The 21,295-nt window shown below is 44.6% G+C and overlaps 1 protein-coding gene across 8 annotated transcripts in view; it reads left to right on the top strand.

Annotated features, from left to right (window-relative positions):
- Positions 1–21,295, top strand: part of LOC114870649 (coiled-coil domain-containing protein 85A-like) — a 115,435-nt gene that overhangs the window by 17,072 nt on the left and 77,068 nt on the right. For 6 of the 8 annotated variants that reach the window (XR_008692681.1, XR_008692682.1, XR_003788404.3 and 3 more), the window contains exon 3: positions 16,541–16,598. Coding sequence is in view for 5 of the 8 variants with exons in the window: in XM_055502832.1 (XP_055358807.1) it covers positions 16,541–16,598 (58 nt within the window). In the remaining 3 variants the exon portion in view is untranslated. Of the gene's footprint in view, positions 1–16,540; positions 16,599–19,081; positions 19,265–21,295 lie in introns of all 8 variants that reach the window. The other 2 variants (XM_055502830.1, XM_055502829.1) reach the window with 1 other exon arrangement.

Genomic DNA, 21,295 nt, shown 5'->3' with positions numbered 1-21,295 from the left:
TTGGTGGACAGGTTAAGTTTCTACTTTAGGGTGTGTATGCGGGAGGGTGGGGGGTTATAAGCTGCTGAAACCAAGCAGATCTGTTAAGTAAACAATTGGAGCAAAATAAATAAGAAGCAGGGATGTACCTTAGGCTAACACATTCATAACTAAACAACTGTTGTACTGTGGTTTACCTTGGAAATTAATACTAATACCAATAATAGTGTTAAGGTGTGTGCACATACTCATACAAACATATACATATCATATACATACATATGTGCATTGTTATACATATCCCATAATACTTAATAAAAGTCATGACATACAACACCACAATTTCCATATTCACACATTATTGATATTGGTAGTGATAAGTATCAGTAATACTTACAGTTGGATTTGGAAAGTGTCCCACTACAAGGTTAGTAAGGCTGTAGCTTGATATTATTCACCCAAAGGGTGAGGCAGATGTTGGTGAACAATGCCACTTGTGGAAGCCAGGGTGATGTGAGGGGCTCGGCCACCACGCCCATCCAACAAGCAGAGGAAAGAATCCTAGCAGCCAGGGGGCCCACACACTTTCAGGTCCAGGAGGGCAGGTGTTGCGACCCAAGCCGCCCACACAGAGCCCCCCAGGCAGAGCTGCAGCAGCCACAGAGACAGCACCCGAGGTCAGAGTGGGCAACTGGGGGTCAACGCTGCCCGCCCCAAGAGAACCAGGGGCAAACACCGGTGGGAGGGTCGGCCTGAAAGAGTGGAGCCCGAGGACCCATGGTCCGTAGGGAGCCCGCCAGGAGATGCCCCGCGCCCAGAGTGGGACCCGCCCCCAGTCCACCACCCCCACACGAGCGGAGCGGGGCCTACCCCATCGGCCCGACCTCATCCCCTGGCACCACAGCGGCCTGCAGCACAAGGCCAGCAATTGGTGGGGGTCAGCAGAAAAGAGACCAACCAGGCAGACGATCAACGTACCCTGGGCGGAAAACCGGACCCCCCACAATCTAACCGCACCACACGCATACAAACTCACACAAACACAGACGCATACACCCACCCACATGTACAACACACATCATCACACACACACACCATAAACTCTCTCACAACAACCTAGTCAATCATACGTGAACCAATGCACTCTCAGATACATTCTCGGTCCCACACCATTCGCTCGATCACATTCGTGGGGAGGGTAGGTCTCCGGCCTGCTGTCGATGTGGCCCCAGGCAGGGACTGCAGCTCCTCCCGAGCCCCGCCCAGCCCCCCCAAGCCGGGGGAGGCAAAGGGCAGCAGAAAAGGTACCCCAGAACCCTGCAACCCAGCTTGGACGTGAGTGTGTGGAACTAAAGTGCACTGAAGGTGGGTGACACCTCCAGGAGCACGACCGCTGGCTGACGCTGTGTCTCCCGGACAGTGCACCCCCTCACCCTTAAGTACCCAGTATGAGGAACTTTGGGAGATAGCCAATTCTCCGAGGGGTCCAGCAGGCAGGGCCATCAATGGGAAGGCTCCGTCTACTGGCCCCCCCGTAAGGAGTCCCCGGATTCCTGGACGAGTGTTTATGGCTAATGCAAATAAAACTGCAGAGCATCCCACTTGGAAGGGACGGAACCACTTCCCAGTAGCCCCGGTCCCTCCATCAGCAGGACGTCCCTTGCAGACCTAAGTGGATGAATGTGGAGAAATGTAGTTGGGAAGCAGAGCACCAGGGTTCGCAGAGCCAGGTTCCCGACTGGCTCTGCTACCCATCCCACCACCCCCCACAACCCCCAGCCAGGAAGAGACAGCTGAGACCCAGGGACCGCAGTACTACTGCCCAGGCACCACACGCAGCACAGCCAGAGCCATCCTCACCCTTCTTTCACACTTACCCATTCTCTCGCTCAAGTATGCCCATGCTTGTCCCGTGTAGTGCTACACACACATACTCTGCGGTCGTGCATTGAGGGCCAGCCTCCGCCCAGGGTCCAATGAAGGTCGTAGCCTGAGTAGTCCGTGCTGTGTTATCTGTACAGTGAGGGCAAATATTTGAGTTTCTGAGACCCATTTGGAACATCCTTTGTCCTGTATAGTGAGTTCTATGAAGAATTTTGTATTGTATTAGTTGTAAATTTGTATTTTTTCTCATTCTGAATAAATTAGAACATATATTATGCCAGAACGTGTAATTAGTGGTGATATTGAGATCAGCTTCCCATTTAGAGATAGAAAGGCTCACTGTCTGATCTACATTGAAAATTAACATATAGATTTTGGATACTGTCCTTTTTTTCCTGATATATCAATAAATCGCTCTATTACTGGTGGTGGTTGCATGTGGATGGGAGTATTCTTATTTTTCGCATTAAGTATTGACTTTAGTTGTTGGTATTCTAAGAAACTGGCACTAGTGATTTCAAAGTGGGACACTAGTTCTTCAAAAGAGGTAAACTTGTCTCTTGTGAAAACAAGTTTCAGATGTGTTATCCCTTTGATATGCCAAGTTGGAAAGTGTATTGCCTTTTTGTTTCGTATGATGTCTGGATTGTTCCAGAGAGGTGTCTTTTGGCAAAGAGTAAGCGAAGACCCATTAATTTTAAGAAGATCCCACCAGGCTGTCAGAGATGCCTTTATGCTAATGCTCTGGTAACAACTAGTGATGGGTAGATGAGGCGTCATGAAACGTTTCGACACATTGCAAAACTGTATTAATACTGTGTCACTGAATACTGACACCTGCTGGACATTAAAACTCCCTACAGGCAACCTAGTTGACAGACTCATCTGACACTGATTTGATGACTTAATATATACAATAATTTAATTGCTTAATATATATAATAATTTAATTGCTAATTTAAGCTACTATATAACATAAGCTTAAAGCTTATGTTATATAGTATTATTTCATATCTTCATTTAGATTTAAAATTTATATTTTTAGATACAGTCGATAAAGTGGACATGTATCATAACGTAAAAATCTAAGTGAACATGTTGTGAATGGAGATGCCCTTTTTTTTTTTTTTTTTTTTTTTTTTAACAAATTTGGACTCTCTGCTCACTGCAATGAGGAGATCTTGCCAAAGGTTATCTAGAAACAACACACTACCATTTTAGTAGACCATTTCTAAACAACAAGAAACAAATAATGCTGAATAACATGCCTGAAGTGGGTGTAGACAGCTGCTGTTCTGACTGCAGTCTACTGACGGCCTCATTGCACTTGGAGGAACTGCGGAACCAGAGTGATTTAAATCTGGGGTCTAGAAGTGTTGCTGGGGTCAACACACTGAGGTGGTTTGGTTTAAATAGGAAAGTTCTGTCGAATAAATACGAAATTTAACCTGCATAAAATAATATGATTAGTAAAGAGTCACTTTGGAATTTAATCTGAATTCAGAAAGATTAAGTCAAAACCTTTTAAAATAAATTAATTATTTTATTAATACACTTTCACTTTATTATTAAATTAAATAAAAAAAGACACCTTATTTTCCAATATGAGATGAATTATAGATGAATTTGACGATGAACGGCAAACGCTCAGGGGATTCCATTCGGCAGATGCATCCCGACACATGCCCTTTCATTATAAACACAGTCTGGCGCATCAGACAGTGACTGATACAGGAACTGTATCGGTCACGTGCTTTCCCAACGCGATACGCGCACCGACACAGTGTTTCGCTCTAAGAGCTCGACGCAGGCGCCGACGCATCGGTGTTGCCGGACCCATCACTAGTAACAACTATGATGTTTGATTTTGGTGCTGATAAAGGGCAGATCTGCAACTTTAATAGTTCCACAAAATGTTTGTTCAATGTCTATCCAGGAGGAGTCTGCTGGCATGGATTTTATCCATTTGTGGACATGGTTCAGTCTATTGGCAAGAAAATAGTGGTGGAAGTTAGGTAGTTCTAGGCCGCCGCAGCGTCTGGATTTTTGAAAAGTTTTTAAACTAATTCGTGGTGGCTTGGTTTTCCACAAAAACTGTGAGATGTAGGAGTCTAATGTCTTAAACCACGCCTGGGCTGGCTGAGTTGGAATCATTGCGGATATGTAATAAATTTTTGGCAGGATCATCATTTTTATGGTGGCAATTCTTCCCATAAGTGAAATGGGTAAGGACTGCCATCTTTTGAGGTTGGCTTCTATTTGTTTTAATAATGGATTGTAGTTTAGATCAATAAGCTCTGACAGCCTAGACGATAATTCAATGCCCAAGTATTTAATGTTCCCTGAATGGAGTGTGGTAGAGGAGATGTTAGTCACCTTAAGGTTAAGTGGTAGCACTATGGATTTGGTCCAGTTAATAGAGTATTCTGAAAGTCCTGAGAATTCATCTATGAGGCTGATAGTTGTAGGAAGAGACGTCTGCGGCTCCAGGAGAAACAGTAACACATCGTCAGCATATAAACTTATTTTATGATTTACTGATTTGGTCGATATTCCAGTAATTCCTTCATGCGATCTTATAGCTGCGGCTAGAGGTTCAATAAATATTGCAAATAGTGATGGGGAAAGTGGGCAGCCCTGTCTTGTCCCTCTATGCAGATTAAACCTTGGTGAGATCTGGTTGTTTGTTCTGACTGCTGCGTTTGCTGAGCTGTATAATATTTGGATCCAGTCTATGAATGATTTCCCAGTGCCAAATTTGTGCAGAGTGGCTAAAAGAAACTTCCAGTTTACTCTATCGAAAGCTTTTTCTGCATCTAAGGAGACGATGGCTGACTCTAGTTTATGGGTGGTGACATAATCAATTAAGTTGATTAATCTGTTCATATTGTTTGTTGACTGTCTACCTTTAATGAAGCCTGTTTGATCAGAATGAATTATATATGGAGTGATTTTTTCTAATCTTCTAGCAAGTGCTTTACACACTATTTTTAGATCTACATTTATTAGTGAAATTGGTCTATAACTCGATGGGAGTGTAGGGTCTTTTCCTGGTTTTTGGAGCAGGCTTATGAAGGCAGAATTCATATTTGTGGGTAATGAATGCTGTTGTTTAGCTACCATTTTGTAAAAGCTGGGTGCCAGCATGGACCAGAACGCTATAAAATTCAGTTGGGAATCCATCTGGTCCTGGAGCTTTTTATTGAGCATCTCCTGCAGAGCTTCATGTAGTTCTGCCAAAGAATGAAATGAACAATGAGTCTAGAGTTGTGGATTGTTCTTCCTTTAGCTTTGGCAGTTCTAGTTTATTCAGAAACGCCTCTATGGCTGAGGTGGATGGGTCTATTTAGGACGTATATAACTCTTGGTAAAAGTTTTTAAAGGTATCATTTATTTCATGGGGATCACGAGTAATATTCCCTTTCTTATCAGTTATTGAATGGATGATTTGTTTCTCTATTATTTTTTAATTGGTTAGCTAGAAATTTACCACATTTGTTAACATGGTCAAAGTTCTCCCAGCGTAATTGGTCTATCTGAAACTGAGTTTTGCAATCAACTATATTATTTAACTTCAGCTTTAGATTCGTTAGGTCTTCTAGGATTCTATCATTGGTTGGAGAGGCAGCATATTTAATCTCTAGAGATTTTATTTTTTGCTCTAATTCTAATTCAAGTAACATGTCCTTTTTTTCTTGTGCAATGAATATGAAATAATTCTACCGCGCATAACTGCCTTCCCAGTCTCCCAAAGAACACAGGGTGAGCTTTCCGGTGTATTGTTGATTTCTATAAAGGTTGTCCATTCTCTCCTGACATAGTTGATGAAGTCTTGATCATTGAGTAATTATGTATTAAACCTCCAATTCCTGGTTGATGGTGTAACTGTCTTAATCAACGAAATGGACATTGGTGCATGATCACTGATTGTGATAGAGTGAATATTGGTGTCAGAGACATCTTGTAAGACTGAGTTATTTACTAAAATATAATCTATACGGGAGTGAGAGTGGTGAACTGGCGAGAGAAAGGTATATTCCCTGGATGTAGGATGAAGAGAACGCCATGTGTCACAGAGACCGAAGTCTTCCATGTACTGTTTTAAGGTCTGTAGTGATTGCCAGTTCCTGTTGCTCACAGCTTTGCTTAGCCTGTCCAACTCTGGGTTGAATACTAAATTAAAGTCCCCTCCTACTATAAGTTTGGAACCAGAGTGAGCAGACAGTGATGTGAAGAAGCTGTGAAAGAAAGAGGGGTCGTCAACATTAGGGCCATACACATTAGCTATGCAATATTCAATGTTTCCTATCAAGATATTAATGATTATATATCTCCCTTCTGGATCTACAATGGTATCGTTATGAGTAACGTTAATCTTTTTATTTATCAGGATGGCGACCCCTCTTTGTTTAGAATTGTAACTGGCTAAGTGAGCATGTGGGAACTCTGCTGATGCCAGAGTATAATTTATAATTTTGGGAATATGAGTTTCTGGTAGTAAAACAATGTCTGCTTGTAGGGTTTTCAAATGGTTAAATACTTTAAATCGTTTCTCCTTCTTATTGATTCCACGTACATTCCAAGTGACAATCTTCAGTGGTGTCATATCTTACCTGACTGCTGTGGATCACTAGTCTTGTGTGTATGTAGTGTGACAGACTTTAGGTGTGTGGCTAACCTTAAGTACCAGTGTATTCTGAGTTGTGTGTTATCTATGTATGTGCATGCGTTTCCCCTGTGCAGTAGATGTTTGTGTGTGGCTGCTGGAGGGCTACATAGCTGGCTGACTACGTGGAAGAAGAATAGAGAAAAGGATGTAGACAGTGTGGAGTAAAAGTAGGTGAAGGAAAAAGAGTAAAGGGAAGGAAAATTAAAGTGAAAGGAAAGTGAGTGATTACGTATGGTGAGCGCTTTGCAAAGTGAGTGAGTGAGTGACATTAGATTGACAATAAACATTTACATGAAACATCTGCGAGAGAACGAGTTTGAATACTGGATGTAAAGTTATAACACATAGTTGCATTGCATCTATTATTTTTTTAACAAAACTTTTATATTAAACCATTTTTTTTTTAACATACCACCTGCTAGTACAGCCACGGAGTTGCTTCCCGGCCCCGGTAGAGCTCTTCGTTGACGTACAGTTTGTCGACGCTGATGCAGCCTTCTGCCATGAACCTCTTACGGATGGGGAACAGTCGGCGGCGGCGGTCGAGGATCTCCTTGGGGAACTGGTCGTTGACGCTGTAGTCGGTTCCCTTCAGCTGTCTTCCCCGGCTCTTAACCAGTTCCTTCTGCTTAAAGTCATGAAACTTGGCAACGATGGGTTGAGGGCGCTGGCCATCCGGTCGTCTTACTCTGAGTCTGTGGGAACGGTGGAACGCCATCTTGTCCACTGCGTCCGCTGGAATCTTCATCTGTTGTTTAAGGAAGTTTTTAATTGTGGTTTCCGTGTTTTCCTCCACCTCTTCTGGAATCCCCGAGAACACCAGGTTGTCCCTCATGCTGCGGGCCTGCAGATCAATGATGCCTTCTTTTATTTTTTTATTTTCGACCGCTAGCTGAGCCACATCCTCCGTCAAGGACTGGACCCTTCCCTTCAGGGCCTCGTTCTCGGTGGCGAGAGAAACCACCTGCTGCTGGCTGAATTCCAGCAAGGAGGGCCATAAACTCTTTGTGGAGGAGTTCCACTAGCGCCAGACGCGCGTCAAAGCTTCATATTTTTTTCTCGATTGACTCCAGGATGTCCGTGATGTTTTTGTCCGCCGAGCTAGCTCCAGGTGACTCAGGTGAGTCAGACGGACGGGAACGCTTGTTTGGAGCAGTGTCCTTTTTCCCCATTACCAGACGCTCGAAGCACTCGTCGATGTACTCTAAACTTTCTTCGGTGTTATCCAAAATGGTAAGATGGTTGATTATTTTCCGTAAAATAAGGTAGTTATTTATTTATTTAAATTGGCGCGCTGTTGTTTACTACCGGTGTCGCGCCGCCTTGTTGAATTTCTCGTGCTGTTCTCGCAGACTCTCGCGTTCTCTCACAGCATCGCGTTCCTCCTCACAGCCCCTCACTTAAACGCTTAACTATTATTGATTAATAATTATTAATTGAATTAATAAAGAATTAATTTATGGGGCACCACCCTGTTACCAGGGACCAATAACCAATTTGGAATAGCCAATACAGTCTCAACTGTATTTAAGGTAGTTGAAGGGTGAACTCTACCAGTGCTTCAAAATCATATACAAATAATCACACAACGACCAATTAAATTATGAACGCTTTATTAAACAATTAATATTAACTCCATTGTCAACACTATCTTGAATAAATGAGCAAATCACAACTTAATCTTATGGTGTGTTCGTCTGGACGTACTGTATGTGTATGCGCGTTACCTGGGATAAGAGGATTGTGTGTGTGTGTGTGTGTGTGTGTGTGTGTGTGTGTGTGTGTGTGTGTGTGTGTGTGTGTGTGTGTGTGTGTGTGTGTGTGTGTGAGAGAGAGAGAGAGAGAGAGAGAGAGAGAGAGAGAGAGAAAGGGAAAGGAGGAGGAAGGAGGGCGCCCCCCTTTAGGGGCGTGGTGAGGTGGCACAGCTGCGCGCGTGTGCCGGTGAGCCCTTTGAATGGAGCGCGCGTGTCTGGCGCTCACAGGGAAAGAAGCGTGTAAAGGAGCGTGAAGTGGGACTAGTGTGAATAAGGCTTGTGGTCTCACAAACACGTGGGGCTATATTTGGCGGTATAGTCACGTGATCGCGGAAGCGCGCAGTGGTTGAAACGTGCGCTTGGTGTAGTCACAGCAGAAACAGAGCAACCGCAGTTACAGTCACGTGAACGCGGAAATACACAGTGATCAGATCCCTTGTTCAGCAACAGGAAAAGAAACAACATAACAATAAAACAATTACTGATCCCCTACTACGACTTAATAGAATGCCTCTGCCTTACTGTTCAATCCTGGTTGGAAGATCCGGCGTTGCGTGCATACGTGCGTGCTTTGTTACGATCTGGTCCGGTCCAGGTGTGTGTTGCGGTGATCGCGTCAAGCCTGAGACAGCAGCGGGTGAGGCGGTTAAGCTGGCGGTTTCCTGCAGAGTGGCTGGAAGTAGATGGGTGATCAGGCCCGTTCTCTGTGACGATGTTCACGTTGGTTCAGCCGCTGGCTGCGGTGGAGGTTCCAGGCAAGCCGGGGGCACAGGGAAGGGAGAGGGAAGCTCCAGGTAGACGAAAATAAGAAGGGTCTGCAGTGGACTCAAAGGCGAGAGGACAAGGGGCGAGTCTTTGGTCACAGCAGCTTTTATAACTGTGTTTTTGGTCACGCCCGTCCTATTGTTTGGTCCAATCAGGATGGCTGATGTCCAAGTTCCTCCTCCGTTTGTCGCTTGTATCAGCGGGGAGTTCAGACATCTCAGCGGGGGAGCCAGGTATGGTTCTTGTAGCGGCCTCCTGTTTGCTGGGCCAACATAGAAATCATACTGTCAATACTGTAGCACCAGGCTTGTTTCAGCAAAGTGAAAGCTTCTTCAGCTTCTGGAGTCCACTCTATATTCTGTTTCATGGACATGGTTTGAGAGTAGATGACATCTAACAATGGTTGTGTTATTTGTGCATAGCTCGGTAACCATAGTCTGCAGTAGTTGCACAAACCTAGAAACTGCATCATCTGCTGTTTCGTTTGCGGTTTAGGAGCATCTTAAATAGACGCTTTTCTGTTGACTGTCAAGCTGTGACTGCAAGGTGACAGTTCATGTCCTAAAAAGGTCACTTTCTGTTTGACCCACTGCAACTTTGAAAGCGAAGCTTTGTTGCTCTTTGCTAAATGACGTAACAGTGCAAGTGCAGCGATCTCGTTGTTTTGCTTAGTATCAGAAGCAATTAAAATGTCTTCATTGTAAACTAACTACTGACTCTGGCTTGACATTTCAAAGTCTGTAAGACAATTCTGTATTTCTGTGGAAAAGATGGTTGGGCTGTCACAATATCCCTGTGGTAACCTGGTGTAGGTGTATTTCTTTCCCTGATAAGTGAACCCAAACCATCCCTGTGATTCTTTAGCTAATGGTATGGAAAAGAATGCATTGTTCAGATCCACAACTGTGAACCATTGCTTATCTGGTTTTAGCTGGTTAAGTAATGTGTGGGGATCGGGCACACATGGAGCACGGCTCTCAACTGCTTGGTTCACTGCTCTTAGATCTTGAACCATTCTCCATGCCCCTGATTCTGCTTTCTTAACAGGAAAAATCGGAGTGTTACACTGAGCATCTGGGGATTCTATAATAATGCCTGCTTTTATCATATCATCAATGACTGGTTTTATACCGGTTAATGCATCTGGTTTCAATGGATATTGACGTATGCGGGGACGGTAATCAGTTTTAGCTTTAATCACCACTGGTGTAGCAGTGGTCATTAACCCTACATCTGCTTTCCCTTTCGACCAAAAAGAATCTGGAACCTGTGATAAAAGGGGATCAGGCAGTGTGCACGAAGCAAGTCATTCTCCCGTCTCATGTGGGACATCCAAATGGACACGGGGTGAGGTAGTTACCTCCCATCCTAAAGGTCTCATATAGATGGAGCGTGTCGGTTCGTCAATCAGCCAACCATCCCCGATGTCCTTCCAACAGGGGATTTGTGCTGCTCTGAGGACGAAGTCCCCAATGTCATTCCACTTTTGCAGTGGAGCTTTGGTTACCGACACATGAGGGGTAGAACCCTGCACTTGGAAAAGTTCGAGTGCCTGCTCAGTGAGCTGAACTGCACACCCTGTCATGCCCTTTCGGTCAGTGTACATGGCATTCAGAGTAACGCTCTGGGGGCCCAAATTAAAAATCTGGCTGTCATAATCAAAGTCTGGCCTTGGTGAATGTTTGTATCTCAAGGTAATGTGAAACTTCTCTAAAGACTGAGGTGTAAAGGGTCCCTTCTGACTGAATAGCTAGGGACAATAACTGTTCAGAAGTGTGTGTGGGGTCTGGACTTGGCAGATCTAATGTCCAGTAGTAATGTGGTTCTTCAATGCTATGTAACGGTAGGTTCTTCACCCTTGCCTATAGCAACCATACCTTTGGAAGAAAGGACAATAGAGATTTTAAATCGTGTCATCAAATCACGACCTAGCAGGTTTACAGGACACTTTGGACACAGCACCACTTCGGCACGCCCAGATTCCCCAGTCTTAGGGTCAGTGAACACGATTGGCTTTGAAAAATAATCTTTGGTCACCAGTCCATTTGCTGATTTAACAAAAATGAACCGAGAAGAACTCTGGAGTCCGGGAATCTGATCTCTTAGCACAGTTTTGTCAGCTCCTGAGTCACACAAAAAAGTAAGTCGCGTACCGTTAAGAAGGAAATCTCTAGTGGGGAACTGGTCAGCTGATGTAAATAAAAAGGGATGGTCTGTTAAACTCTTTGGGAGTTCTAAAGACTTTGTCTGGCGTAGTTCCCTGGCTGGTCGCAGATGAAGCATCTGCCTATTTTCCCGGGGGCGCGTCCAACCCTTCTCCTGTTCACCCATCTTTCTCTTGTGTAAGTGCTTTCCACGTACTGAGTTCTGAAAGAAAGTGTTGAACTCTTCTCCTTCACCTTTATCTGACCTCCCAAACAACCCAAACATGGCTGCTTTTGCTTTCTGTTTCTTTCTTTTAATGATTTCAGATGCATGGTGAGCATAGTTCATGATATTGGGGACATTAGCTGTGCGGTGGTTTACGTCATGCTTTCAGATGAAATCAGCTATGGTGTGGTGAAAACACGCCATCAGCGCTTGTTTTAGCTGCTGCTGATAGGGTGAGTCATCAGCAGTGTCCTCGGTTAAACCGCTGTGGTTTCGGAACACTTCTTCTAACCGCGCTCTGTACTCAAACACGTCTTCGCCTTCTTTTTGTCTGCATTGCGCAATTATAGCATAGTCGGGTGTTTTTTCCACATCTTTTTCATGTTTTCATGCACCACCTCTACTTGGTTTTTCAATGCACTGCTTTTAGCTGATAGATTTGTGTCGCATGCATCTTTGCCAGTAAAGTCACCTTTCACTCTGCCCTAGTTGAAGGTCAGAGACTTTCTAAAGGTTTGATCAACTTCCCAGCCATTGAGTCCACTGGCAATGTTTATCAACCCAGGCATCCACATCTAATTTTATGGTCACCTAAGCTTTTGCACGCTTCTGTGGAGTCTGCTTCGGTCCAGGGTCGGAAGACATAAATTGTCTCCCTGTCATCATATGCACCTGAGGCTGTCGTCGCCCCATAATGTGGGTTTGCAACTTCTACAGGAGGATAGAATTCTCCATTTGCTCTCCCTGGGGTGGGTGGATTGGGTGCTGGACAATCATAATTGCTGTCAATTTTGTTATATTATTGTTTAAGGGGTATCAGATCAGGATAACAAATTGGTTCTCCTAACATTGAGTGGAGTTCTCCTTTGTGAGTTGTTCTAGTGTGGCTGGCTACGGGGTCAGCTCTAGCAGCTGCAGGTGTAGTAAAATTGATCATTGCTTATGAGAGAAATACAGAGAGTAGATGGGTTCGTGTGTCCTCAATGACTGGGGTTAAAGATTTTGCTTAAACTGGGTTCACAGAATCTATTGCCTAACAATGTTTATCCGAGCTGTTCTTAAGGAAACATTCAAAATGTCACGCCTACCTGGGAAAGGAGCTAGGAGGTTGATGGTGGGCCAGATGGATCCAGGAGCTGGACAGATAACACGGCCCAGCGCCCGGACTTTCCGAGTAGCTGAGTAAACATCTACACGTCCTTATTTGGACATGTGGAAAGATTTTAGGTGGTGGTTAAAAGCAGGCCTTCACAGGCTGGGGTTTTCAGAGCGCTTCGCAGAGGGTCCGCTGGTAGCACACAGCAGGCCTTTTCCGACCTCTCAGTTCTCTCTGCAAAGGAACAAGCAGGTGAATTCGGTCTCTGCCTCTCTTGCTATTACTCTCTTGTAATCATTGGGTAATTGTTTTGATTTGTCATATAATAAACCTGTATGCTATTGATTTAAACTTCAAAGTTGAGGTTGTGTGAAATCTCTGCTGTGGTTGAAGAAAAGAAAATACACGACACAGGTTCATTAATGTCCAGTTTTTCTACTGCTCTCTGGCTTTCGAGGCTTTTTTCGATTTCAGATTTTCGATCTGCTCTCTGTCTTCTCTCTTCACTAATTCTCGCACCTTCACTAGCACAGACGGTTTCTTCTTCACCACAACAGCTGCCTGCAGGGCAAGCCGTTCACGCTTCATCTCTAATTTTTTCTGAATATCCTGTCTCCGCTTAAACGCTTGCTCTCGCCACTTCACAGCCTCCAACAATTGCAGGTGTTTTTCTTTGTTTGGGGCTCTGCGAGTGTTAAGAGCTACAACCTTTAATCTCTCAACTAGTTTCTCACACGGACTATACATCAGTTTGCCCTCAAACCCGTACTTCTTTTCCCACAGTTTCAAAAATCTAGTACTGCCAGGTGAAAATTTCTTCATGTACTTGGAGTCACCCTTCATGGTGGCAGGTTTGCTTTTCCTGTTACCCATTCTGAATAAACTTTTTGACATTCAAGTGTAAACTCTTTCTGGTCAGGATGAACGATCGGTCACAGTGTCTGCAAGGATCATCGACTACGCCAAGCTTCTACAGAAACTAGTTTTTCTGCGGATGTAGCTGTCCCAACAAACCAACCTCTCAACTTTGATCCAAACCCACGTAAAACAAACAAGACAAACAGGACAATCCCTGCGACTCCCACTAAGGAGTTAAATGCGCTTAGGGACAATGGTCAAGCGTAGAGTTTGTGTTAGAACCATTAGGTTTCCACTCTACATAGACCCATTCACACAATCCTTCACGTTTTGTTAACGTCTTAACAAGTACGCTGGAATTACGGCTCCAGTCAACCCAGTCAATCCTAATCGACTCTGGAATTACGACACTAGTCCCGAATGGCAGGCTCGAGTGTTTCCATGAAGACATGGACAAAGAGAAAAAAAGTCGTTTTCTCGTTTTCCTCGTTTTTTGGATGAAAACGAAAATAACTCCTTCTGCTCTTCAGCATAAACCACTTTGACCACTTTTAAGGTGTGTGTGAGAACAGTTAAGCAAACTTCACATCCCTTCCCCCTACTCCGCATTGGCAGAGAGACATGTTAACATATTGTCACCACTTGGTCAGCAGGTGTGAAATGCTTTAGCTCCGAGACAAAGAAAAAGCTTCATGGGAGATCAGGCAGCGTGATCACTGCACCTACGTAGACTGTGGGACGCCAAAACTTTTCACTTGACTTTTTTAAAAACGCTCTTCTTATGGTATTTCACACAAGTCTGGCAGACTACGACTGCTATCTTGTAGAAGATATTATATAATAAAAAGAAATAAATTGTAATAAACTCTCTCTGTGGTATGACATGACGCCAGGACTCAGCAGATCTCCGACTCATTAGTGCAGCAAGTTGTTTGTTCTGCATATATTGATTCTGCATGAGTAATAAGGACTGTTTTACACTTATTTAGCCGAAGACAAAACTGAATAACTGATCGGACAATTGCTCAGCTGCACCTAGTCTGTGGAACGCTCTCCCAGAGCACACAAGAACACCACAGACTGTGGACGCTTCGTAAAACGTATTTATTTACCGGCGCTTTCAAAGTCGGCAAAATCCAGAGTCGCTCACATTTATTTGCGACATCTGATTCTCCCGCAGGAATAATGTCAAATCGAATGCTGTACGTGGGAGCGCACACTCGGTCCGTCTAAGCATACAGTACAGCTGCTTATTTCGGTTTTGAACTGCCATAACTTGGAAACACTACTATTCTAAATACTACAATCGTCTGCTAAATAATACAGGCAGCCAGCCCTATTAGTCATTTGTTATTATCTTGTATGCCAAAATATAAAAATGAGATAACAATGCTGACAGTAATTACAACTTCTGCTGTTAAACTGACTGTTAAACAATAACTAACTATTACACCACCAAGACATTGTAATGTTACTCTACGTGGGCCCAAATACCATGGTCTTAGTACGGCGTCATAGGGGCCAGTGTGGGGGTTGATCGCCACCTATAGGCCAAAAAGACGTAAGACATGCTCCAACGTGGTTAAAACAAGGTGATACCGCTCTGAAAATGAAAGCTGATTGCGGTAAAGGCTGACACTTTTAAGTGCTACAACTGTAGCTTTTATTATCTGGCAAACAAAGTTATTTTGACATTATGCACAGAGTATCTGTGTGAGCTGAGCTTCTCAAGCCTTGATTGCTTTAAAAACTGTGATGTAGTTAATGAAGTCTGATCCTCCACTGTGACATTAATGAGGCCTGATCCTTCACTGTGACTTAGTAAATGAAGTCTGATCCTCCACTGTGACGTAGTTAATGAAGCGTCAACTTCCACTGTGATGTAGTTAAACATGAAGCCTAATCCTCCTCTGTGACGAAGTTAATGAAGCGTGAACTTCCACTGTGATGTAGTTAATGAAGCCTGATCCACTGTGATGTAGCCTGATCCTCCACTGTGATGTAGTTAATGAAGCCTGATCCTCCACTGTGATGTAGTTAATGAAGCCTGATTCTCCACTGTGACGTAGTTGGTCTTCACATGTAAAGAACTCATTAGTCAGACCGGTGCTAACAAGAAAAGAGATTGTTCCATCATCTCGCCCTCCTGCCTAAAAATTTGGGCAGATAAACTGGCAACAATGACCCTTTCTTAATCCTCTTCAGTTTGCCTACAGAGCAAACAGGTCTGTAGACGATGTTAACTTGGAATGGCATTACATCTTACTAACACCTAAACAGACCAGGGACTTAAGCCAGTCCTGTTTGGGCTTATAACATCACACATCATACCAGAACTCCTTCCTTAAGCTTACTCAGCTCTCTGTGGCAACCTCCACCTGTGAGTGGAATAATAACTTCCTGACAGACAGGAAACATTTAGTAGGATTGGGGAACCATCACAACCAGCACTGGAGCTCCACTGCCCTTTTCGCTCTACATATGATTGCACATACATGGACATTTCTCTCAAACTCCTGAAGTTTGCATACAACACCACTGACTACATCGACCATGTCCAAGATGGTGACGAATCTGCCTACAGGAAGGTAGTTGCTTAGCAGGCCTCTTAGTGCAGACAGTGGAGATGGTAGGGAATTTATGAAGGAACCTTCCATCACTCCCTTGACCCTCAGACCTACAAAGACTTCAATTTAGCAGTTCGTCATGTAGAGAAAATTATTGGCACTTTGCCCAATCTTCAGGATGTCCAGGATGAAGAACTGGGCAAGGGAAATCATCTCTGATTAACCAGTTAATTAGTAAGTTAAATAGTTAATTAGTTCATGTTACTTACTTATACCCTCATGTACAGTAGTTTAGTTTACTCATGGTACCTAATGTATTTTTTTTGTTGTGTTTTCTTTTTTTCATACTTAAAGTTCAGTGAGTTTAGGTTTCGTTACGTATTCATGATCAAACCATGGACAGAGGTGGTTAATTGGAACTGAAAATGTTGTCAGGATGATTGACAGGGAAAAAAATACTTCTTTACAGTAATTGAACCACATTGAAAAGCAGTTCTGTGACATTCAAATAAAAGCCATTGTTTTATTATTGTCACATTTGAACCTGAACTCAACCTCTGACAGACCTTGTTCATGTTTTTTACTGATTCTCTTGCAGCTCTCATAACCGCTGGCTGCTGCACCAACTCCTGTAGGAATGCAAAGCTTTGGGACAGGTGAGTCTCGCACAGTCAGGTAAACACACAAAACGCATGCAGCACTTTGAAAAACCAGCATTTTCACTGTGTGGCACAAAATGTTTTGTCTGTTATTATGGCAGAAAAAATAAGACTACACAAGTCAGCAGATTAGTGTTGAGCTGTTTGTATTATAGTTCCCCACCCTGACCACCATCTGTGCACATGCAAGCATCATAGTAGAGTGACACATGGTGCCACCACAGGTCACTGTGATGAAACACAGCTGCGAGTCATGGTAAATGATGAGTGTTTGTGGTGCAAGTGGCAAACAGGACAGGTTGAGCCTGACCAATAGCGCAACCCTGCTCAAAACACCCCCCTCCACAAGCAGCACACCTCTGCCCCCCCTCCTTTTTTTTTTGTTCTGTTCAGCAGTTTAGCAAGCAGCATATCTTACGCTGAATGCCATATTGTGATGGGCAGCTTTGCTTTAACAAGAGCGGTATATATAAAATATATATACTCTTCTTGATTTATGGTTTATTTAATGGTTTATTTAGCTAATCCCAGATATGTGTGATGTTGCTGTTTTGGTGGACAGGTTAAGTTTTTGCTTTAGGGTGTGGGTGTGGGTGTGTGTGTGTGTGTGTGTGGGGGGGGTGCAACCAGCTCCTGAAACCAAGCAAATCTGTTACGTAAACAATCGGTGCAAAATAAATAAGCAGGGATGTACCTTAGGCTAACACATTCATACCTAAACAACTGTTGTACTGTGGTTTACCTTGGAGAATAATACTAATACCAATAATAGCGTTAAGGTATGTGCACATACTCCTACAAACATATACATGTCATATACATACACATATGCATACATATGATATAGGCATATACATATCCCATACTACTTAATAAAAGTCATGACATACAACACCACAATTTCCATATTCACACATTATCAATATTCGTAGTGATAAGTATTCAGTAATACTTACAGTTGGATTTGGAAAGCCTGTTGAGGTTTTGAGTGTCCCACTACAAGGTTAACAAAACTGTAGCTTAACATCATTCACCTAAAGGGTGAGGCAAGCTTTGGTGCATGAACAATGCCACTTGTGGAAGCCAGGGTGACGTGAGGAGCTCGGCCACTACGCCCATCCAACAAGCAACAACAAACACTCCCCCCGGCGGGAGGGTCGGCCTGAAAAAGTGGAGCCTGAGCACCCACGGTCCGTAAGGAGCCCGCCAAGAGATGCCCCCGCGCCCAGAGTGGGGCCCACCTCCAGTCCACTACCCCTACAGAAGCGGAGCCCACCCCATCGGCCCGACCTCATACCCTGGCACCACACCGGCCTGCAGCACAAGGCCAGCAATTGGTGGGGGTCAGCAGAAAAGAGACCACCCAGGCAGACGATCAACGTACCCTGGGCGGAAAACCGGACCCCCCAAACTCCAACCGCACCACATGCATTCAAACTCACACAAACACAGACGCATACACCCACATGTACAACACACATCATCACATCAACACACATACACCATAAACTCTACCACAACAAACTAGTCAAACATACGTGAACCAATGCATTCTCAGATACGTTCTTGCACCCACACCATTCGCTTGGTCACATTCGTGGGGAAGGTAGGTCTCCGACCTGCCATCCACGTGGCCCCAGGCAGGGACCGCAGCTCCTCCCGAGCCCCGCCCAACTCCCCCAACCTGGGAGAAGCAGAGGGCAGCAGAAAAGGTACCCCAGAACCCTGCAACCCAGCTTGGATGTGAGTGTGTGGAACTAAAGTGCACTGAAGGTGGGTGAGACCTCCAGGAGCACGACCGCTGGCTGACGGTGTGTCCCCCAGACAGTGCCCCCCCCAACCCTAAATGTCTTTTTGCAGTTAAAACTGGGTGGTGATCTCTCCACCAGGGCCAGTGGGCGAGGCAACAACTGGCCTCAGCCCCAGTGAAAGAGCCCACCCCCGGCCCTAAATGTATGTGTATGTGGCTAAGTATGAGGAACTTTGGGAGATAGCCAATTCTCCGAGGGGTCCAGCAGGCAGAGCCATCAATGGGAAGGCTCCGTCCACTGGCCCCCCCGGAAGGAGCCCCCAGATTCCTGGATGAGTGTGTATGACTAATCCAATTAAAACTGCAGAGCATCCCACTTGGGAGGGACGGAACCACTTCCCAGTAGCCCCGGTCCCTCCATCAGCAGGACGCCCCTTGCAGACCTAAGTGGATGAATGTGGAGCAATGTAGTTGGGAAGCAGAGCACCAGGGTCCGCAGAGCCAGGTTCCCGACTGGCTCTGCTAACTAACCCACTGCCCCCCACAACCCCCAGCCAGGAAGAGACAGCCGAGACCCAGGGACCGCAGTACTACTGCCCAAGCACCCCACGCAGCACAGCCAGAGCCATCCTCACCCTTCTTTCACACTTACCCATTCTCTCGCTCAAGTATGCCCATGCTCGCCCCCGTGTAGTGCTCACACACAGGTCACCCAGGTCTCCACCCCCAGGTCCCCCCCCCCGCACCCCGGCAGGGAGGCCCGCCTCCGCTCCACGGAGACAGGCACCGCCAACCCTCAAAATGGCCCTACTCCGGCACAGGACCGCCGGTCTCAGCAGCCACCACACCTCTGCCGCAGGGGACCCACGGGGCCAGCCCAGAATCCACCAGTCCCGTTGTCCCGGTTCCTAAGGTAAGCAGGCACCCCCAACCACCAGTCTCCCCCCCCCACCACTGTGCCAGACATGACGCAGCACCCGAGCTCCACGCATCCTTACCTGGAAATGGAATCAATCAGAGTATAGTTTTGGTCATTGATTTGATGAAGCAGATAATGTGCCTAAGGTGGTGTAATCTAACGAGCTGTTCAGGTACTGAGTAATGTTTAATTTTTTTTTAGTTTTCCAGTTCATAAGGATGATCTTCTTTGCGACACAGAGGGCAGAAAGAAGTGTGTGGGATGAGTTTGTCTCTAGATCAAGCCCACTTAGATCTCCTAGAAGACAAAGTGCAGGGGCCGCTGGGATTGAACAGCTTAACTGGGTTGACAGGTGTTCACATACTCTTTGCCAAAATTGCTGCACAGGTGAACATGACCAGAATGCAAGTAGGAATCTATCTGCTGTGTTATCTGTACAGTGAGCGCAAATATTTGAGTTTGTGAGACCCATTTGAAACATCCTTTGTCCTGTATAGTGAGTTCTATGAAGAATTTTATATTGTATTAGTTGGAAATTTGTATTTTTTGTCATTCTGAATAAATTAGAACATTTTTACAGAACGTGTAATTAGTGGTGATGTTGAGATCAGCTTCCCATTTAGAAATCGGAAGTCTCACTGTCTGATCTACATTGGAAATTAAGATATAGATTTTATACTGTCCTTTTCCCTGATATACTGTATTTCAGATGTGTTATCCCTTTGGTATGCCAAGTTGGAAAGTGTATTGCCTTTTTGTTTTGTATTTTGACCAACTAATTTTAAGAAAATCCCATCAGGCTGTCAGAGATGCTTTTATGCTAATGCTCGGGTAACAGCTATCATGTTTGATTTTGGTGCTGATAAATGGCAGATCAGCAACTTTAATATTTCCACAAAATGTTTGTTCAATGTCTATCCAGGAGGAGTCTGCTGGCATGGGTTTTATCCATTTGTGGACATGGTTCAGTCTATTGGCAAGAAAATAGTGGTGGAAGTTAGGTAGTTCTAGGCCGCCGCAGCGTCTGGATTTTTGAAGAGTTTTTAAACTAATTCGTGGTGGCTTGGTTTTCCACAAAAACTGTGAGATGTAGGAGTCTAATGTCTTAAACCACGCCTGGGCTGGCTGAGTTGGAATCATTAAAAATATGTAATTAATTTTTGGCAGGATCATCATTTTTATGGTGGCAATTCTTCCCATAAGTGAAATGGGTAAGGACTGCCATCTTTGGAGGTTGGCTTCTATTTGTTTTAATAATGGATTGTAGTTTAGATCAATAAGCTCTGATAGCCTAGACGACAATTCAATGCCCAAGTATTTAATGTTCCCTGAATGGAGTGTGGTAGAGGAGATGTTAGTCACCTTAAGGTTAAGTGGTAGCACTATAGATTTGGTCCAGTTAATAGAGTACTCTGAAAGTCCTGAGAATTCATCTATGAGGCTGATAGTTGTAGGAAGAGACGTCTGTGGCTCCAGGAGAAACAGTAACACATCGTCAGCATATAAACTTATTTTATGATTTACTGATTTGGTCGATATTCCAGTAATTCCTTCATGCTGTCTTATTGCTGCGGCTAGAGGTTCAATAAATATTGCAAGTAGTGATGGGGAAAGTGGGCAGCCCTGTCTGGTCCCTCTATGCCAGGGGTGTCAAAGTGATGCCGATGAGGGCCGCTGCCCTGCTGGTTTTCCACCTCTTCCTGCCGCAGCTCCTACTGATCACCTTGACCAGGTGTGCTCAGTCAATGACAAGCTGGAAAAGCCAACTGACACACCTGATCAAGGTAATCAGCAGAGAGAGCTGGAAAACCAGCAGGGACACCGGCCCTCGAGGACCGGAGCTTAACACATGTGCTCTATGCAGATTAAACCTTGGTGAGATCTGGTTGTTTGTTCTGACTGCGGCGTTTGTTGAGCTGTATAATATTTGGATCCAGTCTATGAATGATTTCCCAATGCTGAATTTGTGCAGAGTGGTTAAAAGAAACTGCCAGTTTACTCTATCGAAAGCTTTTTCTGCATCTA

Source organism: Betta splendens, chromosome 15 (genome assembly GCF_900634795.4).
Source record: "Betta splendens chromosome 15, fBetSpl5.4, whole genome shotgun sequence".
Classification (NCBI taxonomy): domain Eukaryota; kingdom Metazoa; phylum Chordata; class Actinopteri; order Anabantiformes; family Osphronemidae; genus Betta; species Betta splendens.
This window is presented reverse-complemented; position numbering and strand designations above follow the sequence as displayed.